General features: G+C 44.1%; 1 protein-coding gene across 1 annotated transcript in view; it reads left to right on the forward strand.

The window, feature by feature from the left end:
- The window catches only part of LOC115082090 (myosin-10-like), a gene marked incomplete at its 5' end in the record, with an annotated part of 159599 nt that overhangs the window by 19210 nt on the left and 116058 nt on the right, over positions 1-24331 (forward strand). Inside the window, 4 exon segments of the mRNA XM_029586357.1 lie at positions 1295-1501; positions 14635-14772; positions 14992-15115; positions 21542-21713. Coding sequence (XP_029442217.1) covers positions 1295-1501; positions 14635-14772; positions 14992-15115; positions 21542-21713 — 641 coding nt within the window.

Raw genomic sequence — 24331 nt, forward strand, 5'->3', positions numbered from 1 at the left:
TTCCTGATAGCGATCACATCTGCACGCAGGGTCAGTGAGCTGCATGCCTTGGTAACATCTGCCCTACACAAGGTTTTTCCATGCCCAGATGGTCCCACGAATGCACCACCCTAAGTTCCTGCCAAAGGTGGCTACAGAATTCCAACTTAACCTGTCCATTGTCCCATCCACTTTTTTCCCTAGACCTCATTCCAACCCAGGTGAAAGGGTGCTGGCACACACTGGATTGTAAAAGGGCCTTGGCCTTCTGTCTTTGGCCTGCTGTCCAGTCCAGGTAATCTGCTCAACTATTTATTTCTTATCACCCCAACAGTCTGGGTATAGCTGTTACCAAGCAGACTCTTTCTACCTGGCTAGCCAAATGCATCGCCTTCTGTGACCAGGCAGGGCTGCAACTGATGGGCCATGGCCACTACTGTAGCCCACCTGTGTGCAGTTTCCATGAGGGAGATCTGTAAGGCTGCGACGTGAAGTTCTCTCTACACCTTTGCAGCTCACTATTGTCTGGACAGGGTGGCCGTTGTGATAGCAGATTTGGCCAGTCTGTCCTCAGAAATCTTTTTCAGCTGTCAATCCAACTCTTCCTATCTATGGCCCTATTTTGGGTTCAGGCTGTTCCCAATGTTACCAACAGCACTTCTGTTTTGTGCCTGTTGGTGTCTGTTGGTCCCATTGGTCTTGGATCCAGCCTGTAGCTAGGCATTCACCCACATGTGAGGACTACCACCATCCTGCTTGTCCTAGGAGAAAGTGAAGTTGCTGACCTGTAACAAGTGTTCTCCTAGGACAGCAGGATGTTAGTCCTCGGGAAACCTACCTGCCACCCCACAGAGTTGGATTCTCCTAGCTTGTCTTATTTTTTCGTGATCTACTTAAGAGACTGAAGAGATCTCGCATGGATGTGTGGATAGTGGCATGCCGGGCTCCATCGGATGATGTCACCCACATGTGAGTACTAATATTCTGCTGTCCTAGAATAACACCTGTTACAGGTAAGCAACTTCGCTTTCTGCCTGCTTCGAGATTACTTATTCTGTACCACTGGTTGGTACCCTGGTATTCGATGAGAGAAAAGTGAATGGGGAAGAATTCAATTAGACCCATTTTCAGCACAGGATAAACATAATTTGGTGTTAATTGTTTTTAAGTATTATAGGAAGGGCCACATGCAATTTTTCCTCTCACTACTAAATTCACATTTTTTTTAACAAGTTGAAAGATGGACATCTGTACTGGAAAGAACCTTGATGCATGCATTATTGAAGCATTGAGGCTATATATTTTGTGACAATAGCTAATAGAAGAGAAAAACATTCTGGCCGAGCAGTTGCAAGCAGAGACAGAGCTATTTGCTGAAGCAGAGGAGATGAGAGTGCGCCTTGCAGCCAAGAAGCAAGAATTGGAGGAAATCCTGCATGATCTGGAATCCCGGGTGGAGGAAGAGGAAGAAAGGAACCAAGCACTTCAAAGTGAAAAGAAAAAGATGCAGACACACGTTCAGGTATATTTAGCATTAAAAAAAACAAACTTGACTTTCTGTAAATTTGGCTAAGATTTTAGACTCTTCTCTCAAAAACTTTTGTAACTACACTTCATTTATTCTTTAGAAATGAAGTGGTTTAGTGTTAAGTGAGCTTGTGTTAAGAATTTTGAAATATGAGTCAATCTTCCCCTGGCTTGAAATCCTGAACAAGTCACACTGTCTACCCGTTCCTCAACTGCAATTTGATAATATAAGAAAAACATTCCTTCTTGGAAACATTTATTGTAGGTGTCAAGCCTGACCTGAAAAATCCAGCTTAAACTTTTATCTAGCATCTCCTTCAGTACTAAGGTTTCCTCAACTTTCTGGTTTCACACATTTCCAGATCTTGACCATTTTTAATGTGTTCATCTGAGACTGTTTTCTCTGCTTTCCTCTTTTGGCCTCTATCATGCCCTTCAGTGCTAGATTAGCTAGTTTGCCACCTTAGCCTCTGAGTATATGACCAGCAAATGATTTTCCTTTGGCCAAGTCTTTTACCAGGGTTCTTCCACCTCCCATCTCATGCACAATCATTCGAGATTTGGTCCTTTCCTAGTTGTCACTTCATGTAGCAGGTTCGGGGTTAGTGAATATTTGTTTCTTTGGATTGTTTAATGTATATGGGATTTCCTCAACCACTGTCCACCTCCGCCCTTCCCCAGTCCTCTTGATTAGATTTATTTTGAATTTAATAATTAGTCAAGTTTAAAAAAAAAAAAAAGTGATGTTCCAAATCTGTTTACTACTTCTGCGCTTTAAGCAGTGCCTTTTTATTTTTTTAAATTTATTTTATTACTGGTAAGAGGTTAGATATGAATTTGGAAAAAGATGTTTTTACTAAGCAATCAGCAAAACTATGTTTGAACTTACACACAAATTAAGATCCACAACATAAATCGTCTAAATTATAAAAATTAGACCTTCATACATGGATGATTGTGAAAAGAAATATCAATCATCTTCAGTATAATCATCAGTAAACTGTAAAAAATATTTTAAAAAATGACAATCACATTAAAACTTTTGGGGTAGACTTTATAAATTTACGCGCGCGTGTACTTTTGTTCGTGCACCAGGCGCGAACAAAAGTACGCTGGATTTTATAATATACGTGCGTAGCCGTGCGTATCTTATAAAATCCAGGGTCGGTGCGCGCAAGGGGGTGCACATTTGTGCAACCTGCGCGTGCCGAGCCCGGCGAGTGCTGCCTGTTCCCTCTGAGGCCGCTCCGAAATTGGAGCAGCCTCAGAGGGAACTTTCCTTCCGCCTCCCTTCACCTTCCCCTCCCTTTCCCTACCTTCCCCACCCCCCCGGCCCTATCTAAACCCCCCCCTACCTTTGGCAGATTTACGCCTGCCAAAAGCAGGTGTAAATCTGCGCGCGCCAGCAGCCCGCTGGCGCGCCATCACCCAACCCAGGGGCTGGTCGAGAGGCCTCGGCCATGCCCCCGGGCCGGCGCCACGCCCCGGGACTTACACGCGTCCCGGGGCTGTGCGCGCGCCGGCGGCCTATGCAAAATAGGCGCGCTGGCTCGCGAGTGCCCTGCGCGCTTAAATCTGGCTGGATTTACGCGCGCAGGGCTTTTAAAATCCGGCCCTCTATGTGTATGTGTATGTGTATATATATATATATATATACATACATACATACATACATACATACATACATACAAATACAGCCATCCCACAGTGGTCTTCAAACTGCTTTATCCTGAAGTGTTCTATCAGACCAACTTAACTGTGGTGATGTGTGCAACAAATATGTTATATATGCCCCGATGTTGAAAAGATTGCTTATGTCTTCTGATATCCATAATTGAGGTCTTGCAGTCTGACATGGATCCTATTTTTTTAAACTTGTATTTCTGCCTTGGGGACTACAACACATTCCAGTGTGTCCTGCACAATCAAATACACTGCCAGTTTTAAGCTTACGGTCTCTTCATCAGGAACCAATCGTATCTCTTCTCTTGATGATATAAAAAACTGATTCTCATTGGTGCCTCTAGATAAATTAACTTAGACCCACTCTCTTTAAATGGTTATCTCATCTCCTATCAGAGAAGGTCGGATGTGATCTATTAGTCCATCTGATATCTTGAAAATTATGTGCAAATTGTGTCAAGCAGTGTTCTAGCAGACCTTGGGTCTTTCTGATATTTAGACAACTCCTATGCTCTATTAATCTTGTCCTTATCAGACATTTGGTACAATCTTCATAGATTTTAGAACAATTGTATTTTAACACACACCACAAAATGTGACCTATAAATTGTCTGATAGCTCAGATACCCTCAAAACTGGATTTATCCCTCCTGTCCATGCAGTGTGTTGGCAAAGATTGCATTTTGTGCATGTTTAATGAGCAGTTTTTTCAGATGACCTTACTGCCATCTCCATAGGTAACACGGGGCATATGACTCATCATTTTTTTTAATTTTCTTTTTTTTTTTTCATTTACAGACAATGAAATAACGCCAGATTGTTGAACCAGATTCACAAAATTAACAAACCACCATATTCAAAGAATTAAATATCATCAAGCCCACATTGATAAATGGGGGGAGGGAAAACATTTCCAAGAGCAATATTAGTCAAATAAGAGGAATCTGGGAAAACCAAACTATTACATAGCCAGCAAATTACCTCTTATACATTCAAGTAGCAATGATTCCCTTATCTAGTTTCTTCACTCATCTCTAATAAAGTTTTCTAATTGTAATGGGTCCAAAAATACAAACTTATTTTGAAAAGTGACTAAACACTTACAAGGAAATTTAAGAAAACAGGTTACCCCAAGGGCCAATACGTTTTGCTTTAACAAAATTTCCTCCAAGATTGAGTAACTCTGGACACATCCAGAAAAACCTGTAATTTTTTCTCAAAAAAGGAAAAATCATTCTTGAAATACATCAGGCTAGATTCCTATCCTGTTCCATGCAGATAGAAACCAATAATGTGGCTCCAGTAGGAATGTCAGCCAGCGAAGCCTCAAGCAAAGTAGTAACACAAGACTCTGAGAAAATATCCATCCCCCTTCCCTCTTCATTTAAAACTTTTCTAAGTGAATAATAAATTCTTGATAAAACTGGCATCTTATCCTCAGGTATAGCCAAAAGGTCTGTCAAATATTTTTTAAACAGTTCATATATCATCAACCTTGTATAACAAAAATTAAGAAAATGCAAATTCTTCAGCCTCAAGTAATTTCCGGCAATTCCAATTAATTGTGTAAATATAAACTGTTCTTTATATGAGAAGCCCCAGACGTTTGTAAGGATGCTGCTTGAGAATTAAGCACAGATAATGACCTCTCAGGACCTTTCAAATGTAATTCTTAGGTCTCCATTTTGGTTCTAATTTCAAAAGAAATTATACTAATCTGGGTTAGCTTTTTGTCCAGTTTAGCAACAATCCTCCAGACATCTGTGAAAACATTTGGGGGTTTCTCAATATTTCCAATGGATCTGGTAATATCAGAGAGAACCAATGGAAGAGGGACCTCCGCAGATGGGAGGAAGATGCCATCAGGACTTGATGTTATAGCCAATATAGGGGAAGAAGCAGAGATCTCAGCAGGCCCTTCAATAACAGTCTAGAGACCTACCCCACCAAGTTGGAAGTCTGCATCATTACACATATCTACAGCAGGCCCCATTCAATGGAATGCGCTCCCACCTGACATTCGGCTTGAGTTCTGCCACTCTTCATTCAAAAAAAAACTTAAAACCTGGCTCTTTAGCCAAGCTTTTCCAGGACCATGATCATCATTTTTTCCCCTCCAACCAGCAAGAACATATCTTCTTCACAAACCCCCATTTTCCATACCACTACCTACTTCGGTATCTAATCTCTTGCTGCAGGACACTTGAGACTTTCTCACTTATACGTTATAATGTTTATGCTCAATAAGACCTGTCAACTTAATTGTTTAAGTCTTTTTTTTTTTTTTTTCTCCTTTATCTTTTGGTCATCAATGTTACAACGTTATTGTTAAATTTTGAACTTATGTACACTGTTCCAAGTTTCATAACCTTGTTCTATGTAATGCCTTTTGGCAATTTTCATGTTCTGTTTCAATGTAAACCGATGTGATCTTTATTTCATATAGGAACACCGGTATATAAAAATCTAAAAATAAATAAATAAATTACACCAATTGAAAACTGACCTATTGGCCTGGATACTAATGAACTCTCTCTATCTATCTATCTATCTATCTATCTATATAGGCAAATGGAGACACCGTCGCCACTTCATATAGCTTATAAAATTTGTTTCTGAAATAAGTCCCTGTTAAGTACATTAAGGTAGATGAAGTTCATTAGTATTCTCTGTGGCTAAAATTTTCTTCACTCCGAATGCTAACTCCCATAATTCTGCATCCATAGTTACTAATATATTAGATGTAACCCGTTGCATCTCTGCCAATTTTCTAAGCATGTGTGATGTTTTACACATGATTGACTGGCACCACTGGCTGTTAAAAAAAAAAAATCATCAAAAGTCACTAGTGGCTCTAAAACTGATCTATTCAATGACACGGGGCCACTTGCAATAATTGGTGTACTTTCAGGATTTCATATTATAATGGAATCCTTGGCTGTGCAGCTTTTAAGAATTTATTAATCAAAGTTTCTTCTTCCCCCCCTCCCCCCCAAAAAAAATAATTACCTGTATTACTGACTGTAAATCACAAGTTGGGTCTGTATCTAACTTAATATAGTACAGAATCTAAAAGTTGACCGTGCATCTCCACTGTATATTGTGATTGCTGTAACACCACCATTGTTCCTTCTTTGCTAGTTTAATTAGGATCTCCAAACAGTGTTCAAAGGGCTTTTCTCTCTTCAGCTCAGTCTTAATCCAACTTGCCTCCAGACATTGTAAATCTGTTAACACTAGATTCTTAAACATTAACATTTAGATTCTTAAACATCACTATATAAATAGGTACTGGAAGAATCTAATTTGAGCGTTTGAATTATGAACATGTCTGTAAATGACCTGATAAACCTATTTATAGATGCTTGATTTTCAAAAGAATCATGAAGTACTATAGGAGCAAAAGTTAAACCTTTATTCAAAACACTTAATATCACTGGTGTTAACAGTTGCCTGACAAGATCAACACCACTGATTCTATGTTTGGGAACACGTTGCCGATCTGTGCCATGAAATATCCTGGCTTCCTGGTGGTCTCTGACATAGTCTGGACTCTCTTCTAGGTCTGTAAATAAGACCACTCTTTAAAAAAGAAAAAACAAAAACTGCTTATACTTCTGATTCATTTGAAGATTCTTCTGAGGACTGAAAAAGAATCCACTTTTGAGTATTAAATGGTGCCAATGTTTCGTTAACCCAAGGATATACTCTCTCTCATAATCTTGCTCATCCCTGAGAAACTTCTTGACCTTAATTTGCTTCATTTCTCTAACTTTTTTACTGTTATCTTGATTTCCCATAGTGATGTATAAGAAAATTATTCCTTACCTGCTAATTTTTGTTCCTGTAGTACCACAAATAAGTCCAGACAGTGGGTTATGTCCCCCTTCCAGCAGATGGAATCATAGCAAAAACTGAAAGAGCACTCTCTGTATCCCTTCAGTATCAAGTATATCAAAGCAGATAGAACCACACTTGGATGGATCAAGACAAAAATAGTGACGACAATAGGAATTGGATGATGACAAGCCCTTTATTAAAATGCCTGACTCTGGCCGAGTTTCGCTCCCTTGCACAGAGCTGCCTCAGGGGCAACTAAAAATGGACATACAAACAATTAAAACACATACATATAAATATTAAACCATATACATATAAAAAAATTACATGTATATAAAACTAACAATAAACATACATTCATTTAAAATATGTCATAAAACGATCATGTTTTAGGAGACATAAAATCAAAACTACATATATATGTGTATAAGAGTATGTGTGTACTTATGGATACAATACAGTAAATGACAACATACATGCATGGCAGACATAAAAATTGATGCAAAAACTAAACAACATTGTTATACAGAGAGATTAGAGATGGTGACTTTGTCATAGATAATATGAAGGTGTAAACGATGGAGTCAATACTGGTTATAAAACTCATTATGAACATCAATAATATAATATGTAATGCTTACTTCATTTTACCAGGACTTGATTTGGTCAATGTAGAAAATATCGCATTGATTATGCCTAATTGAACAAAAACAATGAAATAAAAGAAATGTACCATAATAGAAAAAATAAATAAATAAATAAATAAAAATAAAAAAACAAAAAAAATTGTGAAAACAAAAAAATGAAGAATAAAAGGGAAAAAAATTAAAAAATAATTATTTTATCGAAAATAAAAGAAATAAAAAAAAATGTAAAGAATAATGATAAAGAAATACAAAAATCAACCGATGAAAGATAATTGAGGATGCCAAGTGAAAGAAAATAAAATATAGAAAACTTAAAAGGGGTCTACCTTCGGTGCAGATGAATTCCCACTCAAACACATAGACTTTCTCTTATCAGCATAGTATTGCTACGTAATAGCTGCTTTGAAGTCAAAAACGTTCTGTACATGACAACTATATTAGAATAGAAATATCATAATGTCATTCATAAAGCACTCTTGAACTGTTCAAATCAATGCTCTGCTATTAAATACACTAATATACGTGATGTCACTCATAAAATAACAGTGACTGGCAAAACGTAAGTTGTCACAAAGAACGGCTTATTCCTATTTGTTAGCTGTTGACTGTAATTACAAATGACGCTCAGTTTGAAATTACCAGCTCGCTGTAAATTTTATACTAGCAGAACTATATAAATAGCTTAAGAACTTATGCTATAACCAGAGCCGGCTAATATTACTAACTGCTAAAGCAAACCAAAAGGAATTGGAAGTGCAAGATATAATATGCAGGAGCGGTACTTACATTTAAATAGACGAGCCGTCTTTTAGCTAGTCAAGAGAAAGGACGCCGCGAATGGCGTTTATTTATGCAGGCTCTCGCGATATCCGGCTGGATTTTCGCGCCAAAATCATAAAAATGAAATCACTCTTAAACAATGAATTTTGATCATGAAGATAGTACGTACTATATCGCCTGTCTCAAAATCTCCTAAAATTTATGACTACTGATAAAAATCATGATACATGCTGTATTTTTAGTTCCAAAAATAAAATAAACCATACAGAATAAGATTTATGCAGGCTCTCGCGATATCCAGCTGAATTTTCGCGCCAAAATCATAAAAATGAAATCACTCTTAAACAATGAATTTTGATCATGAAGATAGTACGTACTATATCGCCTGTCTCAAAATCTCCTAAAATTTATGACTACTGATCAAAATCATTATACAAGCTGTATTTTTAGTTCCAAAAATAAACTTTTGGAACTAAAAATACAGCTTGTATCATGATTCGCGGCGTCCTTTCTCTTGACTAGCTAAAAGACGGCTCGTCTATTTAAATGTAAGTACCGCTCCTGCATATTATATCTTGCACTTCCAATTCCTTTTGGTTTGCTTTAGCAGTTAGTAATATTAGCCGGCTCTGGTTATAGCCTGGAGATTCAACCGGTAGTGGCGGGAGAACGTATGTAAGGACTTCCAGGTCGCCGCATGACAAATCTCCTGTGGAGACACCGCAGTGTTCTCTGTCCAAGAGGTTGCCTGAGCCCGGAGAGAATGAGCCTGGATGCCTTCTGGCAGGGGGCGCTGACAATATGGAGGCTGTTAGCCAATGGACAATGGTAGTTTTGGACACTTTGCGTCCCCTATTTGGACCGCTCCACAAGGCAAACAGATGGTCAGAGAGGCGGAAATCATTCGTGACCTCTAAATATCGAAGAAGAACACGCTTGGCGTCTAATCATCGCAGATCTCTGGAATCATCGTCCGCGAAGGAGGGCAATTCTACCGACTGATTCAGATGAAAAGACGAGACCAGCTTTGGTAAGAAAGACAGCACAGTGGTCAAGGAAACTCCGGAGTTGGTGAAGCGGAGGTATGGCTCACGACAGGACAATGCTTGGACTTCCGAGATCCTGCAGGCAGAACAAATAGACACCAGGAATACCGTCTTGAGGGTAAGATCCTTGATGGAAGCCCTCTTCAGAGGCTCAAGAGGTGGACCTACGAGAATCCGAAGGACCAGATTTAGATTCTAGGAAGGAGATACCTCATGGAGTGGCGGCTTGACATGTTTCACCCCCTTCAAAAAAAACGAATTATGTCGGGATGGGAAGAAAGGGGTGCTCCCTCCAGGCGAGTGAGCAAGGCCCCCAGCGCGGCCACCTGAACACGCAGGGAATTGTAGGCCAGTCTTTTATCCAAGCCGTGCTGCAAAAAGGTAAGAATCTGTTGTACAGTGGCTTGACGCGGGAGAACATGCACCGAGGTACACCATGCCTCAAACACTTTCCAGACCCGGACATTTGAGACTGATGTGGACGTCTTCCTGGCTTGAAGCATAGTGGAAATAACTCCTTCTGGATAACCCCTCTTCCTCAGCCTGTGCCTTTCAAAAGCCAGGCCGCAAGACAAAAGCGATCTGCCCGGACGAAAAATACAGGCCCCTGATGTAGGAGGTTCGGAAGATGCCAGAGACGAAGAGGCCCGTCCACCGCTAGATTGCCCAGGTCTGCGAACCTTGGTCGTCGAGGCCACTCTGGAGCTATCAAAATCACTGGCCCTGGATGACACACTATCCGCCGAATGACCCTTCCGACTAGGAGCCACGGTGGAAACACACAGAGCAGAAGTCCTCGCAGCCACGGGAGGACCAGAGCGTCTACGCCTTCCGCCCCATGCTCTCTCCTGTGACTGAAGAAGCGCGGAGCTTTTGAATTCTTCCGAGTGGCCATTAGGTCGAGGTGTGGGAGACCCCATGCGTTGAAGACGAGAGCGACTGCATCCGTGAGAACTCCCACTCCCCCGGATCTATGCATTGGTGGCTCAAGAAGTCCGCTTGAACATTGTCCACTCCGGCTATGTGGGAAGCTTCCAGGCGACTGAGATGGAGCTCTGCCCACGCCATCAACTTGTCCGCCTCCAGCAAGACATGCCTGCGCCTCGATCCTCCCTGGCGGTTTATGTACGCCAGCGTGATTGCATTGTTGGAAAGAACCCGTACAGCTCTGACCTGGATCAAAGGGAGGAAGTGTTTCAGAGCTAGATGACCCGCCCTGGTCTCCAGGCATTTGATAGGCCACATAGCTTGTGCTGATGTCAATTGCCCTTGCGTCGACTGCCTCCCGCATATTGCTTCCCACCCAAAGAGGCTGGCATCCGAGGTAACGACAATCCATTGTGGCATCTCGAGATCCACTCCCTGTAACAGGTGGTCCAGCTGGAGCCACCAAGGAAGGCTGGTCAGAGCAACCTCCGTGAGCGGCAGAGGAGCCTGAAAATCCTGAGACACCGGCTTCCAGCGGAAGAGCAACGCCCTCTGCAAGGGCCGCATATGTGCCAGCGCCCAAGGCACTACATCTATCATGGAGGCCATGGAGCCGAGAACCTGTAGATTGTCCCAGGCTTTCGGACGCGAGAGGCCACGAAACCATTGTTCTTGTAGGAGGAGAGACGTTGCTTGTTCTTGGCGAAGAAAGACCTTGCCCACATTGGTATCGAATCGCGCCCCTAGGAAGTCAAGCATCTGAGGGGGGATGAGATTGCTCTTGGTAAAATTGACTACCCAACCGAGGGAGCGGAGAAGATGTAGTACTCTGCTGACCGACTGTTGGCACTGGGCTTTGGACTTCGCTCGTATGAGCCAATAGTCCAGGTATGGGTGAACAAGGATCCCTTCTCTCCATAGTGCCGCTGCCACCACCACCATGGTCTTGGTGAAGGTGCGGGGGGCGGTCGCCAGGCCAAAAGGAAGGGCTTGAAACTGGTAATGCTGGCCGATAATCTTGAAGCGCAGAAAGCGTTGATGGCCCTTTTGAATAGGTATGTGTAGATAGGCCTCCGTCAAGTCCAGGGAGGCGAGGAATTCCCCCCAGTGTACCGCCGCTATCACCGAGCACAAAGTTTCCATGCGGAAGCGCAGTATCTTGAGAGTCCTGTTGACCATCTTGAGATCCAAAATCAGGCGGAAGGAGCCTTCCTTCTTGGGGACCACGAAGTAGACGGAATAATGGCCGCACCCAAGTTCCGACGGCGGCACTGGGATAATAGCTCCTAGGCCAAGGAGGCGGTCGAGCGTCTGGCGCTTCTGCAGGGGACCGCAGGGAGAGAAGAGAAATCTGTCCCTTAGTGGTCGAGCAAACTCTAAAGCGTAACTGTCTCTTAGAATATCCAGGACCCACTGGTCTGATGTAATCTTGACCCCCTCCTCGAGGAAAAGAGACAGACGACCTCCTATTCTGGGAATCGAAGAGTGGGCCGGCGAGACTTCATTGGGAAGATTTGGAGGCAGCTCCCTGAGAAAGGCCTCTCTAGCTGGTCTTTGGCCCCGAAAGGAATGAGACCAGGATTGAGATCTGGATGAAGGAGGCCTTTGATTCCCTGGTCTGGCCTGTGGAAATCGTCATTGACCACGGAAACAAGTCCTGGTGGTGTTGAATGGTCTGGGACTCCAAGGACGATCCTCCAGTAACTTATGCACCTTATTCTCGCCCAAGGATTTGATGATCTGCTCCAACTCATCCCCAAACAGCAATTTTCCTTTAAAAGGCAAGGAGCCAAGTTGGGACTTGGAGGAAGTATCCGCCGCCCAATTGCAAAGCCAGAGGAGACGTCTAGCCGAGACTGCTGACACCATGGACCGGGCCAGCATTCGGAGGAGGTCATACAGAGCGTCTGCTCCATGCGCTTCCTCGGGAGGAAGATCTTGAGCCCCCAGTAGTTGCTGGACCCATCTCAGACCTGCTCTCTGTATGAAAGAGCTACAAGCCACAGCCCTGACGCCCAAGGCAGAGACTTCAAAAATTCTCTTCAAGTAAACTTCCAGCTTTCTATCCTGAACATCACGCAATGCGGCGCCCCTGGTGACCGGAATGGTTGTCCGCCTTGTAACCGCAGTTACGGACGCATCCACCTTCGGGACCTTGAGAAGGTCTAAGAAATCCACCGGGAGTGGGTAGAGCTTGTTCATCGATCTACCAACTCGAAGAGAAGCCTCTGGAGCGTCTCACTCCTGTGAGAGTAATTCCAGGATCATAGGATGAGTCAGGAAAGTTCTCGCTGGAGGGCGAAGACCTGCCATGATGGGGTCCCCCTTCCTAGTCACAGACTGGGTCCCGGAGTACCCCGGAGCGGGGTCAATCTCCAACTCTGACAAGACAAACTGTATCAGAGGATCCAATTCATCCCTTTGAAAAAGTCGCAGAACTCTAGGATCATCTCCTTCCAACTGGGAATAGGGCACCGCATCATCCAGATCTTGGTCAATGCCCAAGCCTTGGGTGGGGTCCATGTTCGGGTTGACTGGAGCCGGGACCACTCTGAAACGTGCGGATCCCTGGGTGCCCCCGGGGCACTGGGGGAGCAACCCTTCTGGTCCCTGGGAGACCGAAGTGCCCGTAGCACCCAGGGTGGCTCCTGGGGCTGGGGCAACTGAATCAACCCCTAGCCGAGGGGCCTTAGCCGGAGGAGGGGCGAACGCTGGATCTTGTTGCTGGCCCTGCCTGACTAGGTAGGCATTATGCATAAGAATAATGAATTCTGCTGAAAATGGCTCAAGTAGAGGCCCGGGGGGCGGGGGGGGGGGGGGGGGCAAGCCAGTAGGAGGTGCTGGAGGAGGGTCCCCTGAGGGTGGCTCTGTATCCGGGAGGAGTGCCGGAGTAAGGACCGGAGGAGAGGGAGAACGGCCCAGGTCTGCCGCAGCATCCGGCTGCGCTAAAGCTGTTGACCCTGATAACAAAATGACTGCCGTTCCCACCCTTTCCAGAGACGAGCATGCCTGCCCGCGCACAGAAGAACAGGCGGCTGAAGTCGAGGGCCCTTCCCCACCGTGGAGGCACCTCATACAGAGCCCGGAGCAAGATAACAGGAACCAAGGTCCCCACATGCTCAGCAACGCGTCGGTCGCAGCATGGGGGGAGGGCAAGACCCAGTCAGTCACCCTCGAATTGTACTGTCACTAAAGAGCGAAAACGGAGGGTTCTGTCACCGGAACCCAGCACTGACCCAGCTAAACAGATGAAAAACGTTTATTTATTTTTTCTTGACAGAGGAATGTTGCGTCTGTCTGTGCTGCCCCAAGGGAATCGGCTTCTCAGGGCAGCAGGCCGTGCGCATGGGGGAGAGGTTGGACCACCAACTTACACCCCTGGTAGAGAATGAGAGAAAATCTGTGAAGAAAGTCTTACAACCAACTTACCCCCAAACAAAGAATAGGATCAAATAAACAGACTGCCAGCATTAACAGGTCAGTCTGCAAGCTGCTGGGGGCAAACTTTGAGGAGTAGTAAACTCAAGACAAAGAACTGTTTAAGAGAAAAACTACTCTGACTGTCCTTTTTTTTTTTTTTTTTTTTTTTTACTGATCCATCCAAGGAGAGAAGAAAGAAAAATAAATTTGCTAATCTCTCAAAATTAGAAGGGAGATCGTAGGTGAGACCCTATCTGCTGGAGTCAGAGGAAATACTGAAGGGGTACAGTGCACCAGCTTAAGGGAGGGTGCTCTTTCAGTTTTTGCTCTGACTCCATCTGCCGGAAGGGGGAAGTAACCCACTGTCTGGACTGATCCGGATACGTACAGGGAACAAAAGAATCCAATGGCGCACTTTGTTTCAATTGTTCATGCTTTTCTGTGATTGTTTGCTTGTATTTCACTTGCAGTTTTCTTAGTATACTCTATAATTAGTTACATTATATGTAACAAACATTGAATATAGACATCGGTCTTTTGGACTGATCATTTGATTTGGTGATGGTTCTAGTCTTAGCTAAGCCACATTTTCTCTGGCGTTTACTAATTTTAATTTAGGCTCTTAGAGAATATTCTATAACCTTTGTAGTGAAGTTTTTATGATTTTCCTTATACTTTCAGTATAACTACAGTTACACAAATGAAGCTTCAATGATGAATGTTATAGCATAGGTTTTAGTGCAGCATAGTCAGATTTCCTTGACAATTGTATATTATATCTTCAGGATCTAGAGGAGCAACTTGATGAAGAAGAGGCTGCACGCCAGAAGCTGCAGCTGGAGAAGGTGACAGCTGAGGCCAAAATTAAGAAGATGGAGGAGGAAATCCTGCTTCTAGAGGACCAAAATTCCAAATTTGTGAAGGTAACTTCTGAAGTCTGCACACGAGATAAATGAAATACCCAATTGAATGTATGAAGAACTTAGAAATATTGTACATGTAAACTAGAATCTGAAATTTATAATTTTCATATATATAATCTAAATTAGTAATAAAAGGCTACTAAGTGAAAGCTATTTTTTTGAAACAAGGACAAGTTATAAACATACTGTTACTTAAAATGACTGCCTTTTCATGAACAGGAAAAGAAATTGATGGAAGATAGAATTGGGGAATGTACCTCTCAGCTGGCTGAGGAGGAGGAGAAAGCCAAAAATTTGGCTAAGCTCAAGAACAAGCAAGAGATGATGATTGTAGATTTGGAAGGTAGGATTTAATGCATACATTTTGTAATCAAATTTGAGTACTTAAAATGTTCTCTGTAGGTGGGTCGTTAATTGGCTGGAAGAGGGATGATCCTAAGCACTCAAACCTAAAGAATAAATTTATCAGACCATGATATATTTTGATGAGAACCAGTTTTGTTTTAGAAAGTAACGTAATACAGAATTACTACTGTTGTCATTGCTGGGCACACTGTTTTGTAGTTTGGAACATAGTAATGCTGGAATTCTTGTCCAACTTGATACTTCCAGTGTATTTGATACTGTTTGTCATGATATTCTTATTTCACATATGGAAAGTATTGGTATCTCAGCGGTAGTGTTACGTTGCTTTACCCAACATTTTGTTATCCCACAATTTGTTATCCCAGAGTATTTCCCTGTTCATTGTTTTGTTACCCAGGTTATCCAAGTTATTTCTACCCTGTTCATTGTAAAACAAGTCTCTGTCTCTGTTAATGTCGCTAGTTGTAATGTAAACTGAAGTGATAATTAATCTTGTTAATTGAACCTCGGTATATAAAAGTTTTAAATAAATAAATACATAATTCTTTTTTTGCAAGGGAGAAGGCAGCATGTTCAAATAGCCTGTCCTTGAGAGCCATAATCCCGGTACCTGCACGGGAAATGAATTCTGGGCATTATTCCATTTATTTCATGGTACCCAAGAAAGAGGGCACTTTCCGGCCCGTATTGGACCTCAAGTCGGTCAATCGATACTTACGGGTCCCGAGGTTTCACATGGAAACTCTGCGCTCAGTCAAGAACGCAGTACAGCTAGGAGAATTCCTCACAGCCTTGGATTTATCAGAAGCCTACCTGCATATCCCGATTCACCAGGATCATCAGCGCTACCTACGCTTCAAGGTGCTGGGACGCCACTTCCAGTTCCGGGCATTGCCCTTCGGGCTGGCCACGTCGCCGCGGACCTTCACCAAGGTGATCGTAGCGGCAGCAGCGGTGCTCAGACGGGAAGGAATCCTTGTCCATCCCTACCTAGACGATTGGCTGATCAGGGCGAAATCGCGAGAGGAGAGCCATCGGGCAACCAACAGAGTGATCGCCCTTTTGGAAAGCCTGGGATGGGTAGTCAACCTAAACAAGAGTTGCCTACAGCCTTCCCAATCTCTGGAATATCTGGGAGTCCAGTTAGACACCCAGGCAGACACAGTCAGTCTCACCACCAAGAGAAGATTAAAACTTCAGACGCGTCTTTGGTCCTTGATGGGAGCCAGTCGGCCCACGGCTCGGGATTACCCGCAGGTTCTCGGTCTCATGGCATCCACCCTGGAAGTGGTACCCTGGGCAAGGGCCCATATGAGACCTGTACAACGCTCCCTGCTCTCTCGATGGAGCCCCCGCTTCCGGCATTACTCCATGTGTCTACCTCTACCGGCCAGAGTGCAGACTCAGCTACGGTGGTGGTTGCAGTCCAACCACACGAGCAGGGGATCAAAGATGATCTCCCCCACGTGGACTCTGCTCACTACAGATGCCAGCCTGAGCGGATGGGGTGCACACTGCGAAGAACTCACCGCCCAAGGACGGTGGAGCAGGGAAGAGTCGGGGTGGAACATCAACCGACTAGAGGCACGGGCAGTCCGGTTAGCCTGCCTGCGATTTGTTCACAGACTAAGGAACAGAGCAGTCAGAGTGATGTCAGACAACGCCACCACGGTGGCATACATCAACCGACAGGGCGGAACCAGAAGCCAACAGGTGTCCCTCGAGAGAGCCCCGCTGATGGCTTGGGCAGAGGCGAATCTTCAGGACATCTCCGCCGTCCACATTGCCGGAAGGGACAACACCACGGCAGACTTCCTCAGCAGAGAGAGCCTAAATCCGGGAGAATGGCAGCTGTCCCCCACAGCCTTCCAGATGATTGTGGATCACTGGGGGATTCCAGGCATGGACCTACTAGCGGACAGGTCCAATGCTCAAGTACCCAGATACTTCAGCCGCAAGCGAGATCCGTTCTCTCAAGGGATCGACGCCCTGGTTCAGCCATGGCCTCCAGGGGCCCTGCTATTCGCCTTTCTCCGTGGCCCCTGCTGGGCACCCTTATCCACAAGATTCAGAAGTACCGGGACCTAGGTCTTCTAGTGGCACCAGACTGGCCAAGAAGACCCTGGTATGCGGACATGAGAAGACTACTGGCAGGGGAGCCCCTTCCCCTGCCTCCGCTCAAGGACCTGCTAAGTCAAGGTCCCATCCTTCACGAGGATCCAGCTCAATTCTCTCTTACGGTCTGGCCATTGAGAGGGCTAGACTGAAGAAAAGAGGTTACTCGGAGCCAGTGAATCATAACCTCCTCCGAGCTCGCAAGGTTTCCACATCCCTCACCTATGTCAGGATCTGGAGAGTATTTGAAGACTGGTGCGGCACTCACGGCACCAATCCACATTAGACTACAATCCCTATTGTTTTGGATTTCCTGCAGGATGGACTTCAGAAGGATCTCTCCCTCAGCTCCATCAAGGTTCAGGTGGCTGCGCTGTCTTGCTATGGTCCCAGGAGGGATGGCAAGACCATTGCCATGCACCCAGATGTTTCTCGCTTCCTGAAAGGAGTCAGGCACATTCGGCCGCCACTGAAGTGGCCAGTGCCTTTGTGGAACCTCAACCTCGTTTTGGATTTCCTCGCGGGATCCACCTTCAGACCCCTTCGGGGCCTGTCTCTTCGTTCTCTCACTTTGAAGATGGTGTTCTTGCTGGCTGTATGTTCAGCACGCCGCATCTCGGAGCTACAAGCACTGTCTTGCCGTGATCCTTTTCTCAGAATCACTCCTGAGGCTATCCATCTTCGCACGGTTCCATCCTTCTTGCCGAAGGTAGTCTCACAATTTCACCTCAACCAGACCATATCCTTGCCAACTACGGCAGGTCTGAAGAAATCAGAAGAAGGGCGTTTGCTACGCCATCTCGACATTCCAGATATCTGGGCAGCAATCTGCCAAATGACAGAAAAACAGTACGAAAGACTGACCATCTGTTCGTCCTTCACAGCGGGAAGAAACAAGGTGAAGCGGCCTCTCGGCCCACCATCGCCCGCTGGATTAAAGAAGTCATCAGAGCGGCCTACGTAGAGGCCGGGAAGTCACCGCCTCTACAAGTCAAGGCCCATTCTACCAGAGCCCAAGCGACATCTTGGGCGGAATCTAGGATGCTATCGCCTGCAGAAATATGTAAAGCGGCGACATGGTCCTCCCTCCATACCTTCTCCAGGTTTTACCATCTGGATGTCCAGGCCAGGGAGGATACAGCATTTGCGAGGGCAGTCTTAAATGGTCCTCAGGCAGCCTCCCGCCCGGTCCGGGAGTAAAGCTTTTGTACATCCCACTTGTTCTGAGTCCATCTGGCTACACGACAGGAAATGTGGAGATTACTTACCTGATAATCTCGTTTTCCTTAGTGTACACAGATGGACTCAGCATCCCGCCCAGCTGCCTGTAGTCATTGGTTTCACCGATTCAAGGTAAGCCTTCTCACTTCTTACATGAGTGCGTCCACTCTGCCAGGTGTCGACGCCTTCCGGTTGGGAATGCTGGCGGTCTCCAGCTACTATCAATCGGTCAGGGGAATCCTGTTTTCACTATTTTTCTTGATCGTCAGTACACATATATCCATAACAGCTTTTGCAAGGAAGATTACTGAAGAGCTTAACTTCCTGTGGGGGTATATGTACCCGTGCTGTCGTCAGATCCGTCTCCAACTGCTAGCACGAGCACACTATACCCACTTGTTCTGAGTCCATCTGTCTACGCTAAGGAAAACGAGATTATCAAGTAAGTAATCTCCACATTTGACCAGTCTGTTCTTCAGAACTTGTTTGAGGTGTAGTGCCCAACTCTTTCCTGCCTAGGGCCTGTTTTTATTTCAGGCTGCTGCCCCCCCCCCCAATAAGTTAAGATTAAAATACAAAAAAAGACTTGTTGCCAACAAAAACACTGTTGTGCCCATTGGCTCTGGTTTTGTTGCTTCTTTTTTTGTTGGGGGCAGCCTATAGCTAGGGATTACCCATGTATAAAGGCAGCAGGATGTCAGTCCTCATGAAACCCTTTGAGTTGGTTTCTCCCAAATTTTTTTTTTGCTAAATTACAAGACTGAAGGGACCCCACATGGACGTGCGGTATGATGGCATGCATGGGCTTGCCCAGTGAGGCTCAAAGTTCTGGAAACTTTTACATACTATTCCATGCCGGACTTCATCTGATTTCACCCATGTGTGAGAACTAACATCTTGCTGTCCTCAGAATACTGGTTACATTAGACTTGTTGTACTGGGTCAGACCATAGGTCCATCAAGCCAAGTATTCTGTTTCTAACAGTGGCCAATCCAGGTCACAAGTACCTGGCAGGATCCCAAGGAATAGATAGATTCCAAGCTGCTTATCCCAAGAATAAGCAGTTGATCTTCCCAAGTCCACCTTAATTGTTTATGGACAAAGAAAAGGAAAAACCATAGAGCCAAGTACCCCTTGTAATTACATACAGAGATCTGGAAAAACTGAAAATTCATCAAACACCTACAGACTCCTGGAGGATGTCTCTTAAAAAAAAAAAAAAAAAAAAAAAGACCCTGCTCTACCAATACTGGCCTTCAGGCAACTATCTGATCTGAAGCAAAAAAAAGAGTAAAAAAATAAGCTTCTAACAAACTCAGAAAAAAAAGAAACTGGCACACATCCATGCAATATACCACATTACAAGCCATGCCAGCATATCACCACAGAACTCCACAATCACTCAAATGGGAAAAACATTCAACTCATGCTCCTCCTCTAATATAGTATATGTTGTTCAGTGCATAAAATGTGAAGGAGCATCCTACACTTGAGAGAAACCAGACACTGAGTCTATCCGCATAGACAGCTCTATCGCAACAGAAGAGACCAAGGCAACACTTCCATGATAGAGCACTTTTCAGAACCAGACAACTACATTAATGACCTTATTATCAGGATAATTAAAAGGAAAACGTAAAACATGAAACTGAGGGCAGCCTTAGAGTTGCAGCATGTAAAATACTGCGCATGGGTGGTGAAAGGCTTTGGCCTTTTTTTTTTTTTAGAAAACTCTGGAAAATCTGTCCATTTGTTGCTGAGTGAGAGAACACCTGTTACAAGATAGGCAGCTTTACTTTCGAACAAGTTCTAATTCTAAATATTTTTGTGTTGGAGTCCCATAATCTACATTAACTCTTCATTTGTAACCAACTAATTCTGGTCAGATATTTGTACAAATATGGTACTGATTACATAAATGGAGGATTATGGTAATCTTTCCACTCAAGGAATTGATTTTAGGGAGAGAGGTTTCACTATAAAAATATGAAGACTGAGAATTGGCAGAAAATTAGTATTGTATAGAATTTACATTTTTCATTCTCTGAGGTCCTAAATTGGGCACAATTTGGCACCTATTTTGCAATAGGCAGGTTTACTACATATTTTAGAACTGACCAGCTAACCAGAATATTTGTCTTTATGATTAGGCAAAACTTGGACAAAATATAATTACTAGTTTATGCAATTTTTATGTTTAGATGCTTAAGATTCTTAGTTTACATAAAATAAAAATCTGTGCAGGAGTATCTTTAAAGGACAAATTTTTTGCATGAAGGAAAAAAGGGAGCCAAGGATGTGACACTCAAATTGCACAGTAAGAATGTGCAATTGAAAAACTGAACAATTTAAATGTTTACTTCTGTATGTGGAGAAGGGCTTCCTGAATCTCTTGGTAACCTGGGTTTCCAGATATCCACAATGAATAATCATCAAATTACATTGGAGACTAGTATATGCAGTTTTCTCATGCATATTCACTGTGTATATCCTAAAAATCTGACTGGCAGTGAAGGGACCAGGACAGGTTTGGGAAGCCCAGCTCTGGTTAGATGTAAATTCTCTTGCTGCCTAATAGGAAAGAAAATCCCCAAATTAATAATATGTTTATAATGCAAGGGTGTGACCACGAAGGGAACTAGTACTAGGTGTTAGAGGACCCTAAGCATTTTTTTTTTTATTTTGTGGGATGAGCTGAGAAGTCTAAGGCTACCAGTTATAGGGAAATGCTGTTTGATAACACTGTTTCAACCCACTCCATGAGAATCAGATGGCCTTAGTGAAACCAGTTAGAGAAACTGTTTAGATTAGTTGCCATTGTCACCCTATAAACACAGCTCAATTCCAGTATGCAATTCTATATTGGTGTAAACTAGAATGAAGTTTGGTATTGTGTTCAGGTGAATGTGGAGAGCTTGTAATTGAAACTCTATTGTGGCGGTCTCACTACTGCTTTCCCAGTGGAGTTATTCTACTGTGTTGATTGTTCAATATTTGCATACTGTATCTTTTTGCTAAGTGCCAAATGCCAAACAGGCTTAATGTGTTTTATCCCTTTTTGTAAAGAACGATTAAAAAAAGAAGAAAAGACACGGCAGGAGCTAGAGAAAGCGAAAAGGAAATTAGATGGTGAAACAACAGATCTGCAGGACCAAATAGCAGAGCTCCAAGCCCAAATTGAAGAACTGAAGATCCAGCTGGCCAAGAAAGAAGAGGAGCTGCAGGCTGCAATTGCCAGGTCTGAGCATCATGGGATTTGTAATTGTCATTTCATTTTGGATTTATTTTAGAGTTAAGACAAATGTACAAGCATTGTGCAGATACTTGCTATTTACTTTTAAGGAGTTCTGCCTTTCCTTTCAAAAGAGGCAATTCCCTGGGGGAACACAACCAAAAAAAATATATATATATGTATATACAATTCTTCCTTATGCTGCTGACAGTAAATTAATTTTTCCATCAAAAAGCGAGTGAATTAGCCATCCTGTCTTGGGTATGGCGTCATCTGGTGACTCGTGGCTCAGAACCTTCTCAGAGTAACAGAGCTTAATGCTTTGCCCATGCATGGTTGTTCCAGCATGATTACCTCAGTTATTGGTCTTCAGTTGTGTTTTTTCCACATCTCGAATTGGACATGAATCTTCTCACCTCAGTTGTTTTGTGAGAAAAACAGCACTTCTTCAGTGCTTAAACATGTCTTCTGGTCATCTCCCCCAACGATAATAACCCACCAGCCAGCACCACAAACATACCATCAGTAAGTCATGTGAGAGACCTTGGAGCCACCCTAGACTCTAGAATGAACCTTAAAAAATTCATCAACACCACCACAAAAGAGGGCTTTTATAAACTTCAGGTCCTAAAACAATTAAGACCTCTCCTTCACTTCCATGACTACAGATCTGTCCTTCAAGCCATACTATTCTCAAAAATTGATTACTGCAATGCTCTCCTACTTGGTCTCCCGGCCTCCTCCACTAAACCTCTTCAGATGCTGTAAAACGCAGCAGCCAGGATCCTTACAAACACTCGCAGGATGGACCACATCACACCGATACTAAAAATACTACATTGGCTACCCATACACTTCAGAATACTCTTCAAGACTCTGACCATCATTCACAAATCCATATATCATCAATTCTCTTTGCAACTCACCATACCCCTCAAATTACACTCCTCATCAAGGCCAACCAGATCTGCATACAAAGGCTCACTCCAGGTTCCCCCTAGCAGCTCCACTATACACAACTCCATCAAAAAACGAGCGCTATCTATCGATGGGCCACATCACTGGAACTCTCTGCCACCAGACCTATGCCAGGAACATTGTCATCTCACATTCAGAAAAAAATTGAAAACTTGGCTCTTTGCCCAAGCTTATCACTGAAAGAAACCCATGGTATCGGCAATGACCTCCACCCCTTGGTTGCGTCCTCTACCAGCTTCACGAAGGATCTGCTATTCTATAACCGCTCGCGTATATTAACTTTTCAATTGAATCTCCACTATGTAAATTTGTATTCAAGTTTACCAGAGAAGCAACCGCTCCATGCTTATCTGCTCTTCTATACATTTAGAATAGAAATTTTTAAGCTATCCCTTTTTCTTCAAACAGCCATGTTCTACTTCCCTGTTTTAATGTAACTTTCGCTTCCTGTGTTAACTGGTTTCCCCCCTTGTTTATTGTAAACCGGTATGATAAGACCTTGTCTTGAGCATCGGTATATTAAAAGAACTTAAATAAATAAATAGTTTTCAGGCAGTTTGATTACTGTCCCTGTAATTTTTAGTAATTAGTTCTTGACTGGAAAAACTTTTACATAGAACAAAGGTATAGATTCTGATGGCAGGTAAGGATCATTAGGCCCATCTACTAGCCTAGTTTGCTTTGTAGTAAATCATTACCGTATTTTTCGCTCCATAAGACGCACCTAGGATTCAGAGGGGGAAAATTTAAAAAAAAAAAATTGTGCTAAACCGGCTCTGCGTCTGGGCGTCTTATGGAGCAAATTAGGGGAGTGCATAGTTTTTTTTTTTCTCCCCATTTTGTTTTCGGGTCTGGGGAGGGCCATTTCGGTCCACTCCCCAGATCAGAAAATTTTTCTTTCTGTGGGAACCCCCAAACCCCCCCCCCCATCCCCATCCCCATCCCAACCCTTTAAATTAACAACCTCCACCCCCCTGACCCCCCCAAGACCTGCCGAATTAATTTCCTGCAACCCCCCACCCTCCTGACCCCCCCAAGACCTGCCAAACGTCCCTGGGGGTCCAGGAGCGGTCCGGGAACGATCTCCTGGGCGTGAGCCGTCGGCTGCCAGTAAACAAAATGGCGCCGACGGCCCTATGCCCTCCCTATGTCACTGAGACCGACCGCTGCTATTGGTCGGTCTCAGTGACATAGTGAGGGCATAGGGCCGTCGGCGCCATTTTGTTTACTGGCAGCCGACGGCCCTATGCCCTCACTATGTCACTGAGACCGATCGCTGCTATTGGTCGGTCTCAGTGACATAGTGAGGGCATAGGGCCGTCGGCTGCCAGTAAACAAAATGGCGCCGACGGCCCTATGCCCTCACTATGTCACTGAGACCGACCAATAGCAGCGGTCGGTCTCAGTGACATAGGGAGGGCATAGGGCCGTCGGCGCCATTTTGTTTACTGGCAGCCGACGGCCCACGCCCAGGAGATCATTCCCGGACCCCCGCTGGACCACCAGGGACGTTTGGCAGGTCTTGGGGGGGTCAGGGGGGTGGGGGGTTGCAGGAAATTAATTTGTCAGGTCTTGGGGGGGGGGGGGGTTGTAGGAAATTAAGTCGGCAGGTCTTGGGGGAGTCGGGGGGGGTGTTTGTTAGATTT

This window comes from Rhinatrema bivittatum, unplaced genomic scaffold (assembly GCF_901001135.1).
Source record: "Rhinatrema bivittatum unplaced genomic scaffold, aRhiBiv1.1, whole genome shotgun sequence".
NCBI classification, from domain to species: domain Eukaryota; kingdom Metazoa; phylum Chordata; class Amphibia; order Gymnophiona; family Rhinatrematidae; genus Rhinatrema; species Rhinatrema bivittatum.